General features: G+C 42.3%; 2 protein-coding genes across 5 annotated transcripts in view; one reads left to right on the top strand and one right to left on the bottom strand.

Annotated features, from left to right (window-relative positions):
• The window catches only part of SPOUT1 (SPOUT domain containing methyltransferase 1), a 60,586-nt gene that overhangs the window by 300 nt on the left and 32,946 nt on the right, over positions 1-27,340 (top strand). For 2 of the 4 annotated variants that reach the window (XM_075835187.1, XM_075835189.1), the window contains exons 1-2: positions 6,077-6,272; positions 14,546-14,908. The gene's annotated coding sequence lies outside the window, so the exon portion shown is untranslated. Of the gene's footprint in view, positions 1-6,076; positions 6,273-14,545; positions 14,909-27,340 lie in introns of those variants that run through there. The other 2 variants (XM_075835190.1, XM_075835188.1) reach the window with 2 other exon arrangements.
• PTGES (prostaglandin E synthase) lies at positions 393-25,527 on the bottom strand. Its single transcript, XM_075835192.1, has 3 exons — positions 25,376-25,527; positions 19,223-19,305; positions 393-3,186 (listed from the first exon to the last, which is right to left on the bottom strand). The coding sequence occupies exons 1-3, from the start codon at positions 25,478-25,480 to the stop codon at positions 2,937-2,939; spliced, it is 438 nt and encodes a 145-aa protein (XP_075691307.1). The 5' UTR covers positions 25,481-25,527; the 3' UTR covers positions 393-2,936.

The following is a 27,340-nucleotide window of genomic DNA, read 5'->3' as shown; positions in this document are numbered from 1 at the left end:
AATTGGCACATGGTCATTGGGTGGAACGTGGACCCATCAGTGGAGCCCAACTACAATATAGCTTGTGATGTCCGGTCTGATTTTTATAGGTGTAGCCTGTAAATTCGCTATATTGTGAGGTATCGTTATATTGAGATAGTTATGTTTTACTTTGATTCAGCCAAGACATTGATGGTTTATCACTAGAGCTCATTTCTATTAAAAAATGGAAACGGTGCCAGGAAAGGGCCTTTCCACTTTGGCTCCAGTAAGATAACATTTGATTGGCCAATACCTCAACTCCTTCTCTTCAGTAGTTTATATAAACCGGACATCTATATGTACATAATGTTCTATTTCAGAATGATCCACTAGAGGGCAGTGTCCACGAGTTATAAGAATGATTCACTTCAAAGCATGTTTTATTTTACACATAAAATTCAACAAAAAGTATAAACAATATATCCTAATCCATAAACAGTTCTGCCAGACATTAACATTCCCCTTCTAATTTGTTTCTTTAGGCCTCATGCACATGACTTTGCTTTTGCGGCCGCAACTTATCCACATTTAATTGCGGCCCCATTCTTTTCTGTGGCCCCATGCACACGACCGTGGTTCAGACGGACCGGTGCGAGGGCCGCAAATCTGCACCGCAAAAACTCAGGACAAGTCATTTTACGGTCCGGATTTGCGGATTCACCAATACTGGTGAATTGTGGATCCGTGAGTCCTGATGACACCCGGATGCTCAACAAGGGTTTTTTGTTGTCCAACGGACCCGTTGTTTTGCGGACCGCAAAAAAACAATGCGGTCGTGTGCATGAGGCCTAAAATTGTCTACAGAAACTTTCAAAATAATTAATTAAAAATATTTTTCCAGCATGAAAAATAAAAACGTTTCATGAATTTAAACCAAAACTGTATAAAAAGCATTAAAAATGAAGAAAACATCTCTTACTGTTTTGTGTACACAGCTCCTATGCAGACCTATGTATCTCCAGGGATACAGACTGCAAACACCCTGTGTAGTCTGATCCTGCAGTCATACTCCCTTCCATCTGCCCACTGCTTCTTGCTAACCTAACAAATGTACAGGACAGATGAAAGAGAATAAAACGTCAGGATTTGTTTGCAGTCTGTAACCATGGAGACACATAGGTTGGCACAGGAGCTACATACACAAGGCGGTAGGATATTTTTAATCAAGACTATTTGCAAAGTTGCTTCCTTTCTCATTCTAGATGCTTCGCAACAGTACAATAAATTGGTTGCAATGGTGGAACTTCCCGTTGATATGAGTATTGACATTTGGTAGCACGAAGCCTGGTGCACGGGAATATAACCTGTACCCATGCCCAGCACGTAATCAATATGTCAATGCACAGTACATACAAATAATCCTTCCTTGTGACATAATCTCCATGCAGGTCATATTTCATTGGGCACGTGGCGGTAATAAAGAAGGTCCCCAAGAATACCAGGAACAGCTGCAAAACGTGGCTCCCAGTATGGAGGACCCAGGGAAAGTGAAGATTTACCAAGTGGTACCTCTCCCAATGACAGCTGAGGGGGGGGGGGGGAACATCGCAATAGAAGACCCAAATATTTATGTAGTGCATTAACCAAAAGTGACCCGTTGTTTGGACCATAGTTGTGTTCTGCAACCCGGATTGAGAACCAGTTTTACAAATAATACTTCATCTTACAAGGTCTAAGAAAACAATTCACATTAAACTGACCTTAAACTAAGCACATCCGGTATATCATGCTTACCAACATTTCAATCCCAAATAGCGGGGCATTTACAAGCCCCACCCCTGCCACATTTTATGTAAATCTGTATAACCCCACCCCTTTTGTGGTCTGGTTTGTGGCACAGTCCTACAAAAACTGTGATTGATGGCAAGTATGATAGGTAGATGCAGAAAAAAAAATCCTTCGTAGTATAAGAGCATGTTAAGAGGAAACACAATCTATACTGTAACAGTCAATGGAGTCCTATATATTACTACACAGGGACATACGAAAAGGCGGGGGGACACAGTGAGGAATAAAAATGGTTCACTCCATCTTACCCTCAATATCAGGATACAAGTTGCTGGACTCCCAGCACTTGATCACCATCCTCTTCACTTGTAGAAGAGAAGGACAGTGTGACCAGGGCAGGTCCCTCCACCATTATTTGCTAATGTTGTGGTGCTTGTTGAGAAATGGAGCTGGGATCACTTTTCCGGGGACCCATGTCATCTACTGGGGTGGTCACTATTTTATGTACACCCTTCATCCTATGTTTTTTTCCATGGGTTTTGTCTGGTATTGCAACTTAGCTCTATTGAGGCAAAACTGCAATACCAGAAACAGCCCACGGACATGAGTGGCGCTGTTTTTTTTTTTTTTATTGTTTTTTTCTTCTTCTAAAATAACCCCTTTAAGACAAAAAAGTTGAAATGAAACTAATTCTATTACGAATAAAATAAAAACCTTCATCAATTGTATACAAAAATATAACAAGCTACGTCAGAAGCTGTCGACATTATTAGTGAAATAATGTGCAGTCAAAATACTGATGTTTGGTTACATAATAAAGACCTTTCACAAAAATGCAATGAATAAGATACATGCGGGACTTTGGAGGTTAATGTTTGCACTTCTGCCTCATGCACACGACAGTGTGTGCCGGCCGGGTCCCGTCCATGATCCGTGAAAAGATGGGACATGTCCTCCTATCTTTCCACGGATTGGAATGTCGGGTCCGTTTTCACTGACCCAATTCACCCGCTAAAGTGAATGGGTCCGTGAAAACTATCGGGTGCCACACGGATGACGTGAAAAACGGCATGAGTGGCACTCGGTCGTGTGCAATTAGGGAAATTATCCTTACTGACTTTACAGACACAATATTGAACTGAATCCCGGCCATGGCTTTGTAGTGTATGAACATGCTACGCTCTTGTCTACCAGTAGGAGGCGACAGAAAAAAGAATTTGGAATGCCATAGAAAAACATGGCAGTTGCGCTATACTGTAGGCAATGGAACGTGTCGGGGCTTTCAGAGCCAATACATAGGCTGCTGTATGTACTAAGCGACCTATGAAGAAAATTAAGAAATGGATTCTGGCGATGCTGGGATTAGGATCCAGTAAGGAGTAGATGGCGCCGAGGAAGAGGAATGGGAAGATGTTCTCCATGTCATTTCGATGAGCTCTAGGGGAAACAAAACAGACAGTCATTAATATGGCGGTGACAGGTAAACCAGATAATACAGGAGTTTATTATATACAGTAGTATCCAGTAATCCACTTTTTATAAGGGATTGATCACATCCAAAAGGAACTACCAGCAAAAAAAAAAGAAAGAAAAATCAGATCCATTAACAGGAGCTTGTTAACATCTTCTAAGTAATAATGGGAAATCTTGTAATCCAATGAACAGAAGTCTAGTTTTTTGGGCAACATGTATCTCTACACGGTCAGGGTATGTTCACACGCTTAACAAAAAACGTCTGAAAATATGGAGGTGTTTTTGCGGCGTTTATTATGGCCATTTTTGGAACTGTTTTTCTATTGAGTGAATGAAAAACAGCTCCAAAAAACGGCTTAAGAAGTGACACGCACTCCTTTTTACGGTGCGTCTTTTTTTTTGCATCGTTATTTGAAAATGAGGCGTAAAATAACGCTCCGTCGGAACAGAACGCCGTATTTCTCATTGAAATCAATGGGCAGATGTTTGTAGGCGTTCTTCTTCCGATTTCTCAGCCATTTTTCGTGACGTTTACGGCCCAAAAAACGACTGAAAATAGCCCATGTGAACATAACCTCACCATTAGGGTATGTGCACACACACTAATTACGTCCGTAATTGGCGGACGTATTTCGGCCGCAAGTCCCGGACCGAACACAGTGCAGGGAGCCGGGCTCCTAGCATCATAGTTATGTACGACGCTAGGAGTCCCTGCCTCGCTGCAGGACAACTGTCCCGTACTGAAAACATGATTACAGTACGTGACAGTTGTCCTGCAGCGAGGCAGGGACTCCTAGCGTCGTACATAAGTATGATGCTAGGAGCCCGGCTCCCTGCACTGTGTTCGGTCCACTACTTGCGGCCGAAATACGTCCGTCATTTACGGACGTAATTAGTGTGTGTGCACATACCCTTTAAAGGAACACTCCAGGCAAAACTGATACACTGTGTATGGCCCCATGCACACAGCTGTGCCCGTAATCACTGCCCTCGACTACGAGCACGGCCGGCTGCTGGCGGCCACGGACACCCACTCGCATTTTCAGCCCGTGATCCCATACAAAGTATTCGAGTACGGCCTGTAAGAAGCAAAAGAACGGACATGTTCCATAATTTGCAGGACAATTTTATGACACCTTCCCATAAATATACAGAAAGGTGTCTGTGGTCATAATTTCGGTCCCCAATGACGGACGATTTTTACAGTCCTTAGGCTCTATGCACACGGCTGTAGAATTCATCTGTAATTACAGGCCCATTCACTTCTATTGACCACGGACACCTTCCTGTAGATTTACGGGAAGGTGTCTGTAGAAAGGCTCGGCAAAAGATACGACATGTCCTATTTTTTGCTTTTTACGGACCGTGCTTCTTTAACAGAAGAAGCGCAGGTCTAGCGAGGGTACAAGGTCGTAGTGAAGCGGCTTTCACATACTAGAGACTGGACAGCAGCAGAGCTCATCACGTTCTCTTCCCTGCGCTCTGCTGCTGCCTGCTACTCTATAGAGAACTGTATAGTACATAGAGAGACCTTCCTGACGTCACGATGGGACCGCCGCGCACCCGTACACACAGGCAGCAGAGTCCCAACACCGAGTACATGCAAACGGCGTACGGATTTCTGCTAGAAACGGGACAAATACAAGAAATAAAATGTGGTAGAAAAGTGTCAGAGTGACCATTTAAAACACATATAACACAAAAAGGAGCCCAAATTCATGAATAAAGTATATTACAAAACATATTTCTATGACACAGGCTGCTAGAAAATAAAAAGATGATCGAACGTTTAGTTACGCTTTAAATTTCAAGAAGCAGCAGCAGCAGCAGAGGCAGACTGAACGACTACAGGAGATCTGCAGCTGAATCTTTTCATTCTGTAACTTGTCTCCAATTTCCTATGGAGCCTTGAGCTTGGAATGTGATCCAGGAAAAGTTTTGGACAGAATGAAAGGCCGTCTCTAAAGTAGACCCCGTCCCCCTGCATAGTAATTAACTGCAGATTTCATGCGGGATGGATCCTTCTCCACTTTCTCAGAGGGAGAATTAGAGCGACAAGTGAGACGTTATATAAACAGGGGTTGTATAAACATTAGCTAGGGAGTTCCCTTTTCATTAGCAACACAAGCAAAAGCTATGTATACACAACTCCACTGTATATGTGGATACCCATGGAATGAGCTGAGCTTTGGATGTTTCCGCATGCCTAAAGTCTCCAAAAATATTGCAACCGCAGCACACGGTACAGCAAGGTCCTCATAGAATTAGCTTATACTGCACATTTTTCTTTTTTTTTTTTCATTTTCTTTTATTTTTTCTTTTATTTTTATGTATTTATAGAGCGCCAGTAGATTATGCAACTTGGTACTGAAAATGCACCCAGATATCTCCAATTGAGCTCACAATCTAATTTCCTTATGTCACATTTTGGTGGATATTACGGGTAAATTTGTGCGGCCATTGGCCACCAATGAGCGGGTATCAGCCACATGCAGACGCTGCTGTTGGACCCTACTTCTACACCCTTGGGGCAATTTAAAGAAAGCCAATTAAAGGGTAACTAAATGTTCAACAAACTTCTGACATGTCATAGTGACAGATCTTCAGAGAAATGTATTGTGCCAAAGCTACAATGTATCTTCCCAATATAGTGAATGTGCAATTGGAGCCGCCTTGTGCCCCACAGTAGTGGCATGGCCTGCATTTATAGCGGGTACGCCCCTTTTAAACATACATCGGCCAAACTGAACAGTCAGCTCTGGGCGGGATTATCGTAAAATATAACATGTTATTACATATATGTCTAATGTAGCATCATATCATTACATAAAGCCTTTCTATATCTCAGGAGTCGTCGTACATTACAGACTGCCCAGAATATTCCTGCAGATGCCCTCCTCACTGCGTCATTCCCTGTACTCGTCATTAGCAAGTAAAGGCAGACACCATTTTATTGTCGTATTAGAGAAGTAACTTCACCTGGCAACTAAGTAAACTGCGCTTTGTGAAGAACATCCCAGCGCCCAATAAACTAATCCGAGGAGATCAAGGTAAACCTGCATCTAGACGAACACTGAGCACATGGGAATGAGCTGACCTCCTGTACCAGGCTTCACTGTCCAAATAAAACACCTCCTGGGTGGAATGATATGAACTTCAAACAAAAGTCATCCAAATCTCACCCAGGGTCCATGTGCCTGTGCATTGTATTGGCACACTTGGGTAACTAGCAGAGACGCAACTTGAAGCTCCTGCGCCACAATGCAAAATCTGTAAAAAGCCCCCTCAACTATCACAGTCATTTGTAGTACTGGTGTCTTCTTATGGGGTAACCACTGCACCTAGGGTCAGACTGGCCCACCATGGAAATCCCCCGGTGGGCCATGCTCTGACACAATAATGGGCACAAATGATCCAGCAGAAGTCAACCCCATTTGGAGCGAACTTTGGAGCCAATCCCTTGTCACTGGGGTCTATTTCTTATGGGATAATTAACTAATAACCTCTTAGATCTTATTGATGATCTGTCCTAGATAGAGGCTAGGCCTACAGGATCATCTCCTCTGGGGGTCCCAATAAACCCCAGTCCAACACTGTCTGCAACACTTATACTTACGTCTCTCCATACTATGCTATAGGGGCAAGATAGGGCAATCCTATAACCATATCTGGCAACTGGACTGGCCCACAACCAGGATATGATCTATGTAAATGTTAACAAAATTAAACATTTCTGAGCTGATAAGGGACTTTTCCCTAGTCAGGGCGATATGGGGCATAAAATATATCTTTCAGCAGTCCCATATTTTTGCGGCATTGTCCCTAAACACGGACTTCAAATGGGGCGGGTCTTATGCAAATATGTCAGTAAGTGGGCGTTTGTGCAGATCAGGGGTGGGGCTTAAAACTGTCCCGCAAATGGGGATTCAAATGTTGAGAGGTATGCTTAACATGTCCGACTATTTGGGATTCAGAGGCTGGGGGTATCCTACAACATCCCATAATAATACTTTACTACTGAGTGCCCAAAGCACCTACTAAATAGGTTTTGAAGATAGAAGTCAATGAGTCGAGTGATCCCCATCAGCCAGAAGAGATGCATTATTTCATGTCTCCCATAGATTATAGTATAGTGATATTGGGGTCAGGGGCAGACACAGAGAGCAGAGGGACAGTTATTGGCCCCTTGCACATCATGCAGCAGGTCCGTGGTAGGCCATTTTACAGCTATGGTGCTAAGGAGGTGCAGGGTGCAAGTCCAAACTCTAGAACCATTGCTCTGTCCGAGGATCTGCAGCACAGAGAGAGCTGGGCAACGTGTTAGTTATGGGTAGGATAGGGGCATGGTTGATGTTGATGTGAACACCTGAGGGCAAGCACCAGGAAGGATGCCCCAATTTGATTTTGTTGTCAGGCTCTACTTCTCTGGCCCTGAATCCTACTCTATCAGGAGGGAGAGGTCCCGTTTCCAGAATGGCCCTATCATCCACTATTGTACATAATAGAAATCTAAATGACTGCACCCAGAGGGGCAAAAATGCAGTTGTAAGTTTAGTTGATCATGGTGCCCATCCAGACTGCCCTCAATAATAGTGCCCATTCAGGACCAGTTGCTCACTCACTGCTTCTGTATGACTCTGCTGGATACAACTTCATCCAGCTTCTGGGGCAAATGACCTCCCAGACCCCTAACTCCCTTGTGTTATTTTTGTCCAAAATGCATAATCTGCTGTCACTGTGGCTTAATTTTGTTGTGCTGGTCGGCCTGGATTGGGTTTTGCAGCTGTTGGGGGCCCCATAGGACAAGAAAACATGTGGAATACTGGTTAGAAGACGACGACCAGAACATTTTAACGGTGCAAATAATGTTTACGACTGTAATGAAACCGTAACATTCCACAAGCTGCATTCTTAAGCCAAAAAGCTTTCTTACATTTTACACAATGCAAACTACAGAATGGACTGAACTGAAGCCTGGGGTCAATGTATATATCGTGGGGGTGCAGATAATTATCTTTAACCACATTAACTATAACAGGAAACAGACAAGTTCAAGTAAATGTTAGTCTGTGGAAAAGAAATTGTATGTTTTTTATTTTCTTAAATGTTGAAACTATTTATTTTTAAAAACTTCCCTGAGGGCGGCCATATTGAACACACCACCTTCCTGCATATTTTGTATAGACAGTACAGCAGGGTGTGTGCACTTTATGGCTGATATGAATCTGAGTTAAAGGGCAAAAAATTGTCCATAGTCTAAAATAGTCTCCAGAAAGCGATAGCGTAAGCCCCCTCTCTGAGACCAGGAAGTGGCAGGGGAGCTGTATATAGAGCTATATTTGAAGGTATAGTGTTGCAATCCTGCCTTATTTAGGCTTCCAGCAGTACAATAGTACTATCATTAATGATAATCCCACCTTCTAATGATAATGAGATAACTGCTGACTCTGCTATCTAATGAAAGTTAGATGACTCTGCTGGTCAAGTCCCAGTCTACACAACAAAGCTATAAAGTGATCTGCAGAACACAGGCAATGTCAACCTATTGTTTGTGCTCCAGTGGCTATTGTGAGAGCTTTAAAGAGGCTCTGTCACCACATTATAAGTAGCTTATCTCCTACATAAGGAGATGGGCGCTATAATGTAGGTGACAGCAGTGCTTTTTATTTTTTAAAAACGATCTATTTTTACCACTTTATTAGCGATTTTAGATTTATGCTAATGAGTTGCTTAATGCCCAAGTGGGCGTGTTTTTACTTTAGACCAAGTGGGCGTTGTACAGGGGAGTGTATGACGCTGACCAATCAGCCTCATGAACTCCTCTCCATTCATTTACTCAGCTCATAGGGATCCTGCTAGATCCTTATGTGCTGTCTTATACTAACACATTAACAATACTGAAGTGTTTAGACAGTGAATAGACATTCCAAGGGATGTCTATTCACAATCTCTGCACTTCGTTACTGTTTCTATGGTAGTTACAGCAGAGGAAGCGTGATCTCGTTGTAACCTGTCATTTACAGCGAGATCTCGCGAGATCACGCTTCCTCTGCTGCAACTTCCACCTTTGGATACTGTTAATGTTCTCTAGATTTGCTACTGGAATCTTGTGGAATGCACTGCGTGGATGTGTTTATTTACTTAGGTAGGTCAATACAGCTAATTCTATGGACTTGCTATGTGTGGGTAGATAGAGCGTCCATAGACAGACAATGCCATGCGATGAGTACGAGAAAAGGTGGGACCCTTTCATCTATTAAAGAGGAAATTCTTGCCCATAGAGACCGTTTACATGAATTTACCACTGGAGCACACATTTTATGAGCACAGGAGTAAACTGCCCCCATAATAATGAGAATAGGAAATCTGTGATCTATCCTGGAGCATGCTGGGAGTGAAGTTGAGAAGATGCACACAGTATTCAGGGTACGTCAATGCTGACCACTGCCTGGAAAACGGACTACACTAAAGTGCTCTCATGCTGACATCTGTGCCAAAAAATAGAGTGGTCCCAAGAGGTAGCCAAAAAGCAGTCAAGCTACATATTATAAGTTGTATATCAATTGAGGCGTAACAACCCGTATATATCAAGGTCTTAACTCTGACTTGCAGAGTAAGTTTTCTATCTGACAAACACAGCATTGCAGTAATACCTAAACAGAAGAAACTTTGTACTTTCCTCAAAGACGACTTAACATGTTGCTGCCAAGTTATTAGCTAAACATTGTAAAACTGCCCTAAATATTATGTTTACTATGGGAAAAACAAAAGTTAAACAAGGATTACTGTCCTCCTTAATTGTGGCTTCCTGAACAGCTATGTCTGTTGACATTCCCATGCAAGGAAAGTCTTCCCCAAGGAATCCAAAGGGCATAGAAATGAAGAAAAAGTCTAGTTATTAGAATAGAAATATGCAATTTATGCAGTTGCCCAGGGCCCACAACAGTCCCATGGCGCCCAAGCACTAAATGGAATAAACCTGTGATTAATCTGCATTAAAGGGGTCCTATAATATTACAATTATGGACTACCATACACAGCACAAATAACAATACTATAATATTAAATAATATCACCATACAGTGCCCAAATAGTGCCACAAATGCGCAAATGACAAAGCTATGTAATGCCTAAATAATAGTCATACAGTGCCCTAATAATATTACTATACACTGGCAAAATAGTAGTGCTATTCAATGCACAGATAAGAGTGCCTAGGTCCTATATTAATAAGCCAAGCAATAGAGACTGATAGGCTCCGATTTCCTATATAAATAAACATTTACCTAGGGTGAGATGGGACCTAGCTGCTACCTCTGCTATTTTTCACAACAATTATGTATACCTGCAGTCACCACTAGAGGGACCTCACTGCATACAGATTCATACAGTACCCAATAGGTTCAATGGCAGCTGTAGAAATCCAATTGCAGGGAGCTCCACCTAGTGGTGCCTGCAGGTAAGCAGAATATTATAATTTATGTTATAATATGTTATAAAGGCAAGCCGGGAATTTGGGTCTGTAACCCATTCTGACCCATTCTTTTTGGCTATGAGGCCCTGTGATTTTGGTGTACATTATTTTAGCTGGAGGTCATTGTTTAGAGCAGCCTTCTGTATACACATGATGATTATATTGAGAGTCACTAAATGTTGGCATTTAAAGCTCCAGAATATGAATGATATGGAAAATTGGATTCCTGGACAACATCAAACCAGGAGGAAAAAAAAGAGAACAGGAAATCATGCAAAGGGCCAGACACACAACAAAGGCTGCTCTTCTTCCTCTGTGGTTTGGGAGATGTGTTTGATGTTTGTGAAGTGTGTTTTATACCTCTCCACATTTAATTTAAACGCAGCAGGAGACATAGCAGGAACTTCTAGTTATGTGGAGCCCCAGCTTTGGGGAAACTTCACTTATATTTTAGGGAATTGCATATAAAACATTTCCTTATTATACCTTTATTGGACGTCATAGAAGGCGGTCCCCCTCTTCGGATCCCCTTCTATGAGCCTTATATGGGTCTGGCGGACCCGGCTTGTCCATGGGCAGCCATTCATTTGCTATTTAATGCTACATTTCTCCTGCAAAGGCCATGCATGTCTCGTGTGTGACTGCTACCTCTGTACCCCCTATAGCTACACCACTGCTGCAGCTCTATAGGCAGAATACAGGCTGCTGTGGTCTCACAGGGCAAGGAATTCAATTTCCTCCCCATTATGCTCCTCTGTTATTCAATAGCTCTTTCTGAAAAAGGAAGCAATTCCCATAAAGCATTATATGTATTAGGGAATTGCAATATATACAATTGTCAGGTATAGGTATATATTTGTCCACCTATACTAAAAAAACTAGGGCTAGGGCTCGGAAAACTACAGCTTACTAAAACCTCAATGTTTTTCTATGGTGGAAGAAGTTGACCATATTGGAATTCTTGTATTCATCACAAGTTGGCCCCAAATTTCTACCCTACATGAAAGGTTGCGCTAAAGCAGTGGTAATTTTTGTGATTTTTTTTTTTACCGTGACCAGTCAGCATGGAGCCCAAGACTAATACAACCTCTTTTATAGGAGTTATCTCATAAAGATGACCCCTTTTCAAAATGAAGCCGCTGCGGTGATTAGCTGATTGCCGTAGGTCCAGCTTCTCTCACCCCAATGATCAGTGGCCAATTACATATTTCCCCTAAAGCAGCCCCTGCAGGCAAAATGTAGCATTACATGCCAGCCATTCAGATGAATGGCCGTCCATGTAATGCAAGGATGCGCCCAAGTGGGGGACCATCCTCAATGACGTATAAGGGGTTGTGCCAAGACTGTGTTATGTTTAGTGCAGGACCTGAAAGGGTGGTGCATGATTTTGCTCAATGTCTATGTAATGCACCCATTCACCCCACCCACGCCCTGCACTAGGCATAACACAATATTTTAGTTTTTCCTAGAGTGATCCTTGGGGAACATTTAACACTTTGTAAAATATATCCAAAGAAAAACCTATAGCTGCAATAACATCCCGTGGATACAACCTTGAAATTTCGGGCAGCATGTTTCCTGCACATAAAAAAGAAACTCATGTTTGCCTCCATTGTAATGGCTCTGACAGATCAACCCAGCATGACCCTTCTCCCTGGAGCACAAGTTCTCGTAGACTTTTTATAGTCTACTTAACATACAATACAAACAACAAATGGGAGTCGTGTATTATTCCAGCATCAGTCTGTTGCACAAAGGGAATTTGAAGATTTCTGAACAAGCTGCAAAAAACGTCATGAACGCCTTAGGGTCAACGTTAAAATCTCATCCAAATTAGCACCAATTTTCAGATATCTGAATGGCCAAGAAGGGCATGGTCCAGGGAGATGTTGAGGTGCCAGGTAGATACCAAGTCCAAAAGGTCATCTAATCCAACCTATATTTAGGCAGTGTTGACACAGAAGCTGGTAAAAACAACCTGTATAAACAGGGGCGAATATAAAAGGGCGTCCCATATCAAAGATAAAAACTGCGCCCCTTTTCTTGTGTAGGTTAACACCAGCATACTCCTATCCAACTAGGACAGAAGTACTTGATGCTTGTTTGCCCCATCCACTTTCTATGATGACCCCCTTGTTTGTCAACATGGTAAGGCCTGTGGAAATGAGATCTATGCGCAGATTTTCACCACCAGCGTTGTAACACATGGACCCCAAAGCAAAGTCTGTAACTGGCAACCAACTATCACACTTCATTTATAGTACTAGTCTCCTTATGGGGCATGGTCACAACCTTTGGAGCTTGTTAGCCCAACCCATAGGAAATCATTTGACCTAGGATATGGGGTATAAAATGTGAACGCACAACTGGGTAACTAAACTATGATTAAGAACCCTAGAGGTTTGAAATGCGTAAGCGTGGTCCCGGGATTATCATTTTAATCGTCCTGTTTTTAATATGACCGAATAAAATTTAGATTTTTTATAAGAGTGCTGGATATACCTCTTTGCACAACCTTTGGAGCCCCTATAATCATGCCTATACTCATCACCTATTATAATGAGAGTATGTTCACACGCAGTGTTTTCAGGCGTAATTCGGGCCTTTTTACGCCTCGAATTACGCCAGAAAAAACGTCCCTAATACGCCTACAAACATCTGGCCATTGCTTTTAATCGGAATTACGACGTTCTGTTCCCACGAGCCTTTATTTTACGCGTCGCTGTCAAAATACGGTGCGTAAAATGACGGCTCGTCAAAAGAAGTGCAGGAGACTTCTTGGGACGTTTTTCATTGACTCAATTGAAAAACAGCTCCAAAAACGGAAGCAAAAAACGCTGCGAAAAACGCGAGTTGTTAAAAAAACATCTGAAAATCAGGAGCTGTTTTTTGCCTGAAAACAGCTCTGTATATTCAGACGTTTCTGGTCACTGCGTGTGAACATACCCTCAGGGATGTAGCCAACCTGGGCCATGCCCGCTTTCCATAACAGACTTATTATTTTCTTATCTTCTTTTGAGACCTGCCCTAGATATCCATGAAGCTGGCCAGACACAACTATAAAAGTGAATAATCGGGCTAAAATAGTTAATCATTAAAGAAGATGTCTAGGTTTAGGTTAAGGCCCCACAGAGCGGCATTGATGTGGCTGACCCGGCACATCTGTGCATCACATGAACAGCCTATTCATCTCAATAGACACCATGTAAGACTTCATTTCTCCAGTGATGGCACTGCAGGGAAATTGAACACTTGCTGTCTGGTTAGTCCACAGATCGACGATCGCAGGGAGTTCACCTTGTGACCAGTTTATCGTCATGAGTCCTTTTAACAAAAATATAGCTTTGTTTATGGGACTAAAATAATTGTGTATCCATATAATGTCCTAAAAATATCAGACTGGTCATGTTAAAAAATCTAATTTATACATCATGGGCTCCTTTTCTACTCTCTGTAGGTAAACAACAAGAGGTAGTGAAGTTGCACATGATTGCAGGATCAGACTACACATGGTTTGTTTGTAGTCTGTTACCATGGAGACACATAGGTCTTCAAACGAGTTGTGTACATAAAATGGTAGGAGATTTTTAATCAAAACTAAATGCTAATTTTATTGTAACAATAAAAATGGTCTGACATACCTTATAAATATATTGTCTGCATCCCATAATTATGGAAAAACATGACTGCTTAGATCACAGCTGAACTTTATGTAGATGGTCATCACCAATTACTAATGCTACCCTTTAGTGAACAGTATTTAGAGAATGTCCCATGTCTTGCGTAATTGTGAAAAAGTGACTCATGCCAACGTTTCTTACGCTTCCTACAACTTCTGTTTTATTTAAGTGTGAAGAGCATCAGGCTGTTTACGCCAGAAGTTTGCTTTCATTACAGAGAAAAAAGTAATAGTCAGATTTGGCCTGGACAGCGATGGTTGAAACTGAGGAGGCTGACAAGAAGATGAAAGATGTGACTGTGGTAACAACATTACATAGGAACATCTGTGATCCATCCATATACGGCCTGGCGCATTATTATATCTTCCTCTCTATGCAAAATATCTCTCCTCTTAGTCAGTGTGGACAAGGTGCCAAGCCTGAGACGTTACCCTAATGCTGCCAACAAGTGCCATGTTTGAGGGACGTTTTTGGGGAGTCCAACATCTCCCGAACAGCATCAGGCCAGTTCTGCATTACAGGACCATGTAAAGTATGATATTTTTACTGACGAGAATTATACAACAGCTAAGAATATCTTGTCTTGTACTGGAAGCGTCACAGACAGGATCTTCAATCCAGAGTGCCTGTCAGCTATAGATCAATTGCTTTGTACATAGTGCATTAGGGTGCCCTTCCTAGACAGGTTACCCCCTGCTCAGAGGATAATGGGGTTCTAGGAGATTAGAAAAAAGGGTTTGCATTTTTTCCAGAAACAGCGCCACTTTTGTCGACAGGCTGTGGCTTGTATTACAGTTCAGCCCTATTCAACTGAATACAATGTTGTATTGAATACAGATGCAGCACATGGACAAGAGTGGCCATATTCATATACCCCTGACTCCATACCGTATCAATAGGAATATAGAGAGAAGCAGCCACTATAATAATAATCTGGTGCCGCTTATCTTTCAGGGACACAAAGAACTGGACAGATTAAAAATTAAACCTGTAAGACCCCCAAATAAAAATAGTAGGGGACAGTCAGGCTGTCCCTAAAGTAAATGGCTGAACATGTAACACATTGACGGGCCGAGTCCTCCACAACAGGAAGAGCTCCATTCTGGCTCATAATCTCTATTAATTGGGCATATGGACAGGGGTTGGCATGATGGGACGATCCCTTTAAGAAGCCAAATTTCGCCGCACTGCTTACAGTCTAATTTTGCTACTAGAAACACTTTACCCACTACAGATTAATGAGCTTGGTAAGAAACCCACATAAACATCAGCTGTTGTCCTGATGGGAATTGAACCCTGATCCCTTATCCAATAAAGCAGCAGTGCCAACCACTATGCCACCATACAGTTCAGCCTTTGTAACGCTATAGTTCTTGTCAGTGACATCAGTCAGTACTAATATTACTGAGGTATACACCCAAACAAGTGACATGTGAGAGTAGATTGAAGCTTTTGAAAAAAATAACATTTCACTTTGGATTGCTTCATGCTGTGGGTACTGGCATTGCGTATTAACATTTAATGACGGCCAAAAAGTAATTCTTCCCAGACATGGTGGAGATCAGGTTCCTGCACATAACGAAATACTCAGATTCTGTGTTTCTGGAGAAGGCTACAATTTGATTTTGTGCAGAAATGATAGGATTACGTCAGAAAGGTCTAAGGAAGTGAGCCTTTAAATCATAGTATAAGTGACTTCTCGTAAAACAAAACACGTAATACCTTTTAAAAGAATTTCCCATAACTGGTTGCTGGGTGACAGAGTGGTTATAAAAGTTGTCACCAGCTTTTCACAGACCCTGAACTGTTCTGCAGAATTGTTTCCTCCTCCCTGCTTCTGTCCTACCAGTGTGTCAGTATTCACTGCAGTTTCGGTATTGTATTCGTGAACTATAAATGTCAGGATGAACTAATATTGTTTAGCCCAATGGAGTGGTACTTTGTCACTTTGATCATGGTGAAATTATCTTCCCTGATCTACCGCTCATTACTAACTCCAAACTTACGCCTAACATTAACTACTTCCACACCACCCCAAGTTCTACATACCTCTTTCTCTGGCAATCCTATTTCCCGGACTACCTGTATCTTACCCCAGACTGAGCTGTGGCTTAACCCTGCTGTTCCCTTTCCTGCCGTCATTATTCACTGAAACACACACAGATCACAAGAATGGCCCAGATGTAACGTTCCTTAATTTCAGTTCTTTATTTTTAAGAAGAAATCTTTACGGGCCAGTTCACACAGAGTTTTTTGACACGTCTTTTGACACGTCGGAAAACGCACCAATAAAAAGTCCGAAAATGCCTCCCATTGATTTCAATGGGAGGCGGAGGCGGTTTTTTCCCGCGAGCGGAAAAACCGTCTCGCAGGAGAAGGAAGCGACGTGCCCTATTTTCGGGCGTTTACGTCTCTGACCTCCCATTGACATCAATGGGAGGCAGAGAAAGCGTATTTCGCAGCGTTTTTTTCCCGCGGTACTCAATGGCCGTGGGCGAAAGACACCGCAAAAACACGCTGCAAACGGCGTGCAGGCAGATGAAAATCTGCCTCAAAATTCCAGATGCAAAAACCTCTGTGTGAACATAGCCTACTACTTCTTGGGCAAAACCCAATCTTACTAAACACAGTGTCCACGCTGTCTTAGAAACCCTGGTGTTACATCAATCTGCTACATTTGTCCATTGGTGAGACCCCCAGAAAATTACTATATCACTACATTGGGGCACAACTACAGTATGAGGAGCTGCATAGTCTAATGGGAGCAAGCGGTAGTCTAAAATCCTGTGCAGACATCAGAAGTGTTCATAGAATAGAGAGGGCAACATAGCGCCACCCACTATAACACCGCCACACACTGCGCATCTAAGGATTTTTTTCTAGGACAAAAGGGCAGCATTCCCCCTGACTGGTTATTTGCCTTTATTTACTAACATGGCAGTGTCCATGGGGAGTTGGTGCCATGCAGAACTTCTCATCAGGCCCCACTTCTACATGGGTACCATAGAACCTTTTTTGCACTGCCTATATGGTATGAATGTCCTTGTCAGAGATTCAGTATGCTGCTTTTTCCTTCCCCATGCTTTCCACTGCAGCTCTGCTTGATTTTGGTGTATAATTACAAGTCTACCACAATCTCATCAGGAAGTCATGGAGAGCTGATATGCATTACAGCAATGATGATATGATTATGTACAACAAGCAGCTGAATACCAATACACCACTATTTCGGGGGCCCTGATGTGCTGCTTTAGTTAATTTATTCCAGTAAAATGGGGTTTAATCTCTTTTTTCACGTGCTGTTTTGGCTGAGGTTTTTACCCCAATTTTGTTATATTGTTTAACTGATTTTTAAAAAAAATAAATTTTTAAATGCATAATGTGTCAATATAACCTAACCTGCCATAAACACTATATCGTCGGACTTTAGTTTGGTTTTGTTACAAAGAATAACAAAATCACCAGGTGATATAAAAGGGTTTTCTGGGACTGAAATATTGAGGGCCCATCCTTAGGATAGGCCCTCAATATCTAATTGGTGAGGGTATGACTCTCGGCACTCAGCTGAATGAAGGGGAGCGCCATTGTTGACTTAGGCATGGCGCTGTTTATAACCCTGAATTATACTAAGCTGCAGTAAAAGGCACAGCCAGAACAAATGTACGACGCTGAGCCTAGATAAGTATAGGTCATCAATATTACAGCCCTGGAAATTAGTGGAAAATGAACTACAGAAGGTAATTTGAGAGAACATTTGAGGCCTCATTAATCTATCCTGTCTAACAGAGGAATTCTCCTTGTTGCCCATAGCAACCAATCACAGAGCAGCTTTCATTTTTCCACAGCAGTTTAAGAAATGAAAGCTGAACGCTGATTGGTTGCTATGGGTTACAAGGCCTAGTTTCTGCTAGACAGTTTTAATAAATGTGGCATGAAGCTGCTTTTGGCCTTTAGTTGCACCACATACACTTCATAAAACAGAAGATGCCAATGTAGGTCCAGCAATCCAATATTACTGTGTGGGCATACCCAGATCCCCTGCCATCAGAGGCATACCTTTATGCACCTGGGCCCTAATGCAAAATCAGGACCCCCCACCTACCATGTGCCATATATTATAGTGGTGTCTACTAATGTGGCAGATAGGACAACTTTAGGCCCGCTCAGGCACCCAGGCAAAGGTGCGACTGCTACCCCCCCCTGTCATAAATCTAAATCTTAGATCATTTCACCCAACTCTATAAATTGAATAAGTGATGGGCTTTTCTCACAATTTTCAAGAACTTTGCTTGCTGTCGGTAAATGGGAACATTCTTGTTTACATTCCAGACTAAAAACTTGTACAGTCCTAATACTTCTCACAGCTGTGGATTTGCTACTATGAACCCAATCTAGGGAATCCTCTAAACAGCCCGGACTCCAGGTTGATACATTTTACCTGCACTGATACATTGTAGCGAATAGGAGAGATGTTTGTGCTATTGATGTATTCAGCCCACACAGGGTTATGTAGCATGATACATTGTAGCAAGCCAATCAGCTGTGAGAAATAATAGCTCTGTATAGGTTTTCTGCCTCTGGAGGTAAACAAAAATGTACCCATTCCTTGACCGCAAGCAAACATCTTGCAAAATTAGGAATTGAAACACAAAGTATATTTAAAAATAACAGAACTTTTTGTTATTTAATGATTAAGCTTTATTTACAACCCTCTTTTTGTCATTGGACATTATGTCGGCCCCCCCCCCCCCCCAGATTACCTGTGACGCTGCACCATTGTTTTTGTAGTACGTGACTGCACTTTTTGTTTGGTCAGTAATGACGTCTGATTGTATAGGACACATACCTTCGATAACGTTCTACATCAGGGTCTTCACGATATAACTCGAGCCCACCATGTCTCATGGCATCTTCAGGGTTGGCAAAAGCCTGTTGTAGAGGGCATCAAAATATAACAGCGATAGTTATAGCAGGTTGAAAAGGGTTGCATGATATTAGAAATAAGGCCTGCTTTATCTCTCAGAAACAGTGCCACCCTTGTACTTAGGCTCTGCTTGTTATTACAGCTCAGCCCTATTCAAGTGAAAGCAATACCAGACACAACCCATTAGTGTCTCCCACTGTTGTTGATCCACTACGTATAAAAAACATAAAAAAATAAAAACCTAGTTGCAAATAGTCTAGTAAAGAAAACCCTATCATTTTGTGTTTACAGCTCCTATGCAGACCTATGTGTCTCCATCACTACAGACTACAAACAAGCGTTGTGTAGTCTGATCCTGGAGTCATCATACTCTGTTACCTCTTCCCCTCTTCTACGGTCTGTAGGTAAGTAGAGGGAATGGAAAAAACACATAACTGCAGGACCAGACCACACAGAGTTTTCTGGTATTCTGTAACCATAGGTCTGCATAGGAGCTGTATACATAATACGGTAACATTTTTCCAGTCAAGACTATTTGCAAAGTTGCTTTGTTTTTTTTTTATTTTAGAGATTTTGGAGCAATATCAGTTGCAAAAGTATACATAACCTTAAAATCCAGATACATTGCTCAGTATCAATCTAATATTAATCTAAAATCTTAAAAAACAAAACTCCTGATTTATTTTTTCAAATACTTAAAGAGAACCTTTCACCTGCCCATACATGGGCAGCTGAGTGCAGCATGTATTGGGCAGGGCTGCACAAACCCTGGGGCACTTTATATATATTTTTCTACCCTCCTCCGTTCTTTAGATATCGGTGCCGTTATATTTGGCGCCTCATATTTAAATACCCCCCTGAACTGTCAATGGGGCGTGTAACGGTAAGGGGGCGTGTAACATGGCTGTGACACTGGCCAATCAGCTACGGACAGTATCACAGCAAGAGCTGGAGAGGAGAGAGTGTGCGCGCATGCGTGCTCTCCTCTCTCCAGCTCTTGCACAGTCCGCCGCAGTGACACGCCCCCTTGCTATTACATGCCCCCTTGCCAGTTCGGCAGACAAGTACAAGACTGTGTGAGCTCTCGCGAGAGATCACAGTCTTGTCCTTGTCTGCCGAGAGCTGAAGAGTGAGAGTGTGCGCGCGCGCGCGCACACACTCTCCTCTCTCTCCAGCTCTTGCTGTGATACTGTCCGTAGCTGATTGGACAGTGTCACAGCCATGTTACACGCCCCCTTGCCATTACACGCCCCATTGACAGTTTATTTAAATATCGAGTGCCAAATATAACACCCCAATATCGAGATAACGGAGGAGGGTAGAATTTTTTTTAAAGTGCCCCAGGGTTTGTGCAGCCCTCCCCATTACATGCTACACTCAGCTACACATGTATGGGCAGGTGAAAGGTTCTCTTTAAAGAAGAAACTCCGGTAAAGATTTACCAGTTGCTAAACAGTAACTCAGCTCTGACATTTCCATGAACTATTTGTCACCATCAATTATTATCAGGCAGAATTTACGACAGTAAGTTGCAGTTAGTCATGTGGACAGCAGGCACATGTGAGGGTAGCAAATCTCTATGATTAGGAAGCAGGAACTGTAGGCAGCATTGTTATTACAGGCCCGTTTCAGATGAATATATTGTACCAGAGGCGGACATAGACAGCGGAGGACTCCTGTGCAGAACTGTATGTCGGCCCCTTGGTCTCCAACATCCAATTGGCAAAAAATGAAGTGCTCATTGTCAGTCACCACCCTGTTGGCACTCCCTTACCCTTACCAGTTCCGTTAGTTGACTTCAAACCATAAGACATGGGAATAATTAGTGCAGAACTTTAAAAGAAGACTAGTAGGAAATGCCTTAATCTATATATTATTATTTTTTTCTATTTTTTTAATTTTTTTCAAAAACGGAGGGCCTCCTTGCCCTCAGGGCTCCATGGCGCCCATAGCCACCAATTGCTCGCTGCAGTGGTGATGAACGAATAGCATGCAGACGTAACATCCATAGTGACAACACGTCAGATGTTTGCAGCAGCCAATTGCTGGCTGTCAAAGTGATGTCCTTATTGACGGTTACCTTGCTGACATAGCGTCCATAGTGACAGCGTGTCAGATGACAGCGGCAGACAAATATTGGCTGCAGTGGAGGTGCTACTATGGAGCATCCCTGCAATTGTTCCTTTAAGAATTATTATTCTGGAAGAGTTCAGGGGTGCTGTCTATTTCAGCTGCTGGGGGAGCGGCACTGTACGCTTGCATAAGTCTCATCCAAAAAAGTTGTTCTTTGAAACAGTTATGAGCGCTGCTTAATTGAAAAAAGTAACATCCACATTCTCGAGCAATAAGCATTCTCTTCTGGCACTTCATATATTACCCAGCAGGGGGAGACAATGAGCACAAGAGACAGCTCCGCCCAGGATAAAGACTATGAAATCTGTGTTCCATCCTGATGCATGATGGGCGTTAAATTGAAAGGTTAAAAAAATATATTTATCAAAACCAATTTTTTTAAAAAGTCTTCAGTATTTGACTTTGAAATGTTTACTGTACTATTGATGATCATATCCACAGTGGATGGAGTTGCACTTTAATTTTGGTCATCTGTATAATGACACCGATGACATTTCTATAGCATAAACTGACTCTGTGCCCTCCTAGTGACCTTCCACACATCGGCTTCCTGTAGGACCTTCCCAATGTTGCATAATACCAAAAATTCATTATTAACGGGATATTAAGAAAAGATGATGCAGCCCCGGCGATTGCTTGGAGGCGTTTTTTTATTTTTATAAGCATTGTGGGTAGAGGAAAATCCAGTCCTCCCAGCACATCTGTTTTGTCTCACATCTCCGCAGCCACACAGAATTCATAATCAGCTCTCTCCTGGATAACATTACATGGCCTGTTTTATCATGCAATATTATATATCAGGGCACGCAAATGCTAGGTAGTAGATACTGAACTGCTTTCCATGACACTGTGATAGTGGCTACCTGCAGCCAACACTAGGGGGAGCTCTCTGTATACAGATTCATATCTTCCCCGTTATGATGGCCTGTTATTTCACACTTGTTGCTGCACTTGTCTATGCCTGTTTTATCCTCCCATATATTATACCCCAAGCAGTGGATGCCCCAGTGCCCACCCCATGCACAGAGTCCAGAAGAAAATCACATCATCTTCTATAAAACACAATTTAAGCAGCCTGTCTTAACAAATCCTTTTTCAGGACAGAGCTGTATTAACTATTGCTTATTAGCATAGCCCTATATCTAGTCTGCCCTAGGCACTTGTCTAGTTTGCCTATCTTACAGATATAGCCCTGGGTGAGGGCAGAGTTAATAAGCCTTTGACAAGTCACAGAAGGTATTGAGAGAAGAAAGTTTGACCTCTACATCTAGAGCAGGTGTACAGGTTGTGCAAATATATGTATACTATATATTTATATATACACATGATGAAAGCATTCTGACTATACGCCATTGTACTCTGCTGTCATACACTGCTTAGCAACTACAGCTTATTATATGATATTGTCAGACACCAGTTACCTAGAAACCAGTCTGGCTTAAATGACTCAACTCAAGGTTGAATTGGTTGAAGGTTGGAGATGACGACAGATTCTATGCCATGCTTCTCGTTATCATTAGCTGCCATGTTGATTAGTTGTTCTTATAAATTTATATGGTTAGAGAACCTCTTTTAAAATGCCCATCCAACACCTCCACCATTATATCCTGCCCTCGGCACTAGTCTAGTCTATGGGTCTTTTGAAATATGGAGATGGTGTTTATTACCAGAGTCTGACCCAATTCTCCATCCGCATAGCTCCACGCCCTGAGTATCACTACCTTCCCTCCAGATCTTGTATTCGGCAGCTGAGTAGACGTAAAATATGATCTTTTGCTTAGCGATGTGTACCCTGGGCCTGGAAGACATGGCTTAGATATTGATGCAACTGACCCATTAAGGTGATGTACAATGCACGTAAATAGTTAACGCACCATGGACCTAGAGCTACTTTACTTTCTAGATGTTCATCAGCTCTATTTTTTTTCACAGGGGCAGCTATGGCTTCCACATAGGGGTTGTCAAAAAAACGTCTTCTTCCTTCCAAAAACAGCGCCACACCTGTCTATGGGTTGTTTCTGGTTTTGCTCAGCACCCATGTTGGCGCTGAGCTGCAATACCACACACAACCTATGGATAGGTGTGGTGCTGTTTTTAAAAGAAAAAGGCCATGTTTTTCTAATCCTGGTCAACCTCTAATGTTCTTGAGAATCCCCTAAAAGGGTCCATATTTCTTAGACAGTATCTTCGTCACTTCACTATGCGAGGTCCATTGGGGTCAGGTAGACATGTGACAAGTGTAGGCTTGTTAATCTCGGGATACTGAAAAACCAATCACATTCTAGATATTCCTGTTTCCCAGGATATATTCGGGGTCATTAAACAGGTGTATCCTGTGTATCTGTCCTGTGACCCTATGTCAAGAGTGTTATCTAACCACTCTCATTCATCAGTGTCATTGTTCTTTTTGGTTTAATGAATGTGTTGACTATTTAAAGGGCGGTTACATGTTTTACGCCTTCTGAGAAAAAGCTGTAATCAAGACGGTGAGAAGCACGTGGCAGCAGCTGGTGTACAATACTCCTATGTTTCCAGACCCTCCATAACTACTGCATACAGGAATTGGGCAGGGAATCACCTTTGGAGGTTCTATAAAGACTATATTAAAGGGGATTAGGAAACTCATTTTCAAATACTCTATTAGTGTGTATTCACACATGTAGGTTTTGTTCAGTTTTTGTTTTGCAGATTTTGAGGCTAAAACTAGTAGTGGATTCAAATAAGAGGAGGAGTTGTATCTGTCCTTTATACTTTCTCTCCCTCTATGATCCACACCTGATTTTTGGCTTGAAAATCTGCATAAAAACCTGTTTAAAACCTGCACGTGTGAATAAACCCTTTCAGAATGAATAGAGGATGGACCTTCTGATGCTTTGTTAAAACATTGCAATTTGTTAAAGATTTTGTTACTGATTTTAATGCAGATTTTTGAGCCAAAGTGGATCCAGGAGGAAGGAGATGTACAAGTTCCCATTCCTCTTAAAAGCACTTCTGACTTTGCGATTTGTTGCAGATTTTGGTGCAGATTTTTGAGCCAAAGTGTGAACAAAGCCTAACAGGACCTCCATTGTAGGGGAAAGCAGCTACAAAGAGTTTTTCTGTCTCCAAAGGACTCCGCATTTCTATTCACTGCATGGACAGTCCATTGATTTGAATAGTCGCCATGTAATGCTCAACTTCTCCCATGGGGGCGCTGCAGGGGAACTGAACATTTGCTGACAGGTTCCCTGCAGATTACAGCTGATCGCTAGGGGTCCAAGTCAGTGGGGCATCCTGTGCTCAGCTTAGTTTTGGGGGTCCTAACAGAAAAAGGAGATTGTCCAAAGCAAATGACTTTTTTAGGGAATAGTCTAATATCATTTACCCATTACCATTTAAAAAGATTAGACAATTATCCTATAGGTTTATTTTAATTCCCTTTCCCCTGCTGTCCCAGAGCAGTCAGCAGAATACAGGCACTGTTTATAGCAGTCTGTATTCTGTCAATGGACGACTTATATAGACTGTTTTGATATTCCAATACTATCACGGTATTAGGGAACTGCTAGTTATGCAATTCCCTATTATAACCCTTTTAAATTCGCTAACTCCAGGCTTCCCCCACACACACATCAATCACCACTTTCACGCTTCGGTATTAACAACTGTCTGTTACTGATCCCAAACCATTAACCATTTACTCACCAACAGGAATTGACAACTATGGTTACCCTGACTTTCTAATCGTTTTTCCCCATTTCACCCTAAGCTATACTGTCTCGGTTTCAACACATGCTGCTCTACCAGAAACCTGTACTCCTGCTATTCAATGTGAGCCCCCAGGATTTGACAAGCATTTTAAAGGCTGGAAGGAAAAGTTTAACCCTTTCCATCCCACTGGTCCTAATTTACCTACATAGTAAACTGCAGCATTTACAAAAGTACCAAGATAGTAGGACTTACTTTTTTCCGCAGCCGGATCTGCCCTGTGATTATAGCCAGGATGTACATTTTTACTATGAGCAGGGTGCTGTAGAAGACAAACGACAGGAATACTTGGTTTTCCATCTTGGCTGCTGGAAGGCGCACTTAGCCTAGACTGAAGAGTAAATGTGAATCTCAGACTGGAATAGAGAGGAAAGGAACAGGGGGCGTAGCTTAATAAAGGAGGGGAATGGATAATTCTAGCTGTGTGACCACAGAACTTAAAAAAAATCTAAAAAGTGATGTGGACACCATATATTATTGTTTAAAGGGGCTAAATCTATGAAACCAAACCGCTTCAGGATAAAGAGAAATTCCACAAACGATCCCCAGTGAATATAAGTCCTTAAGTCGTTCTCTTCTGTCAAGTTGCCGGAAATTTTATTCAGCAGTTTCTTTAGTCACATCTGTTTCGGGGAATGTTCGGTGACAACCTATGGCCACCATTGCAGCTTTAACTTGGGTTGTCCTAAAGCTTTCCCTAACCACTAAATCCACCTAAGGCTACATTCACACGAGCGTGACAGATTTACGCACGTAAAAAACGCGCGTAAATCTGTCCGCGTGCGTTGCGTTTTGCCTCAGTGCGCTTTGCAGGTGGCATGTGGTTTTCACGCACTCGCACTCACTTCTTTTTTTCGTTTTCCGATGTAATTGATGAGTAAAACACGGGCAGCATATGGATCTCGTCCATGTGCTGTCCGTGGTTTACACGCACCCATTGACTTCCATGGGCGGCTAGGTGCGTGAAAACAAACAAATATAGGATATGCAGCGAGTTTCACGCAACGGACACTCGCTGCGTAAAAACTCACGCGTGTGTGAATAGCCCCATTGAAATCAATCGGGCCGTGTGGTGTGCTTTGTCTCAACGCACAGCACACGGACGAGATTCAATCTTAGGCTGGGTTCACACGAGCATGTTACGTCCGTAAGTAATTGTTTCCCTATGAAATATCAATTCTGGAGCATCTTTTCTTACAACTCTACGTTGTGCCGTTCCTCTGTTATTCCTCCTAAAAATGTATGAATAAATTAACAACTGGGTGTTACAAGTTGGGTGTGTCCCTATACAGACTGACATTGTCCAATCAGGGCTGACAGAGTGAGGGCTTATTTAGACGAACGTTTAATACGTCCGTGCAACGCGCTTGATTTTCACGCGCCTCGCACGGACCTATGTCTATGGGGCCGTGCAGACTGTCCGTGAGTTTCACGCAGCGTGTGTCCGCTGCGTAAAACTCACGACATGTCCGATATTTCTGCGTTGTTCGAGCATCACGCACCCATTGAAGTCAATGGGTGCGTGAAAACCACGCGCGGCACACGGAAGCACTTCCGTGTGACGCGCGTGATTCGCGCAACAGCAGTAAAAAGTATGAATGAAAACAGAAAAGCACCACGTGCTTTTCTGTTTACAAACATACAGAGTGTCATAATGATGGCGGCTGCGCGAAAATCACGCAGCCGCGCATCATATGGTGATGACACACGAAGCTGTTATGTACCTTTTGCACGCAAAACGCACACGCTCGTGTAAATCCGGCCTGAGACTGTGTAGGGACACACCCCTTTGACAAGGGGAACATTAACTCCCAGCTGTCAATTTATTTATACATTTCTAGGAAGAATAACAGAGGAATATGAATGAATATAAGAAAATATTGTTATGTCAATGCGAACACAAGTATTTAATAAAACAAGAGAAGTCAGGAGAGGTGACAGGTCCTCTTTAGAGAACATTGAGCAAGCTCATGTCAGTACATGGGATGTTAATCTTGTGCACCTGCATTTATAAAAGGTAAAGGCCACTTAGGTGACTAAATAGGAAAAATACAGAAGTACTCCGCAAAGGAATAAACCCTAATACGAGCTATATATTGTCTGCAGATGTAAAATAAAAAAGGTACCAATAGTCCAGAGCTCCTGTTAGTCCAGCATTTG

The sequence above is a fragment of the Rhinoderma darwinii genome, chromosome 8 (assembly GCF_050947455.1).
Source record: "Rhinoderma darwinii isolate aRhiDar2 chromosome 8, aRhiDar2.hap1, whole genome shotgun sequence".
In the NCBI taxonomy this organism is placed as follows: domain Eukaryota; kingdom Metazoa; phylum Chordata; class Amphibia; order Anura; family Rhinodermatidae; genus Rhinoderma; species Rhinoderma darwinii.
Note: the sequence above shows the minus strand (reverse complement) of the source record. Positions and strands in the feature narration are given on the sequence as shown.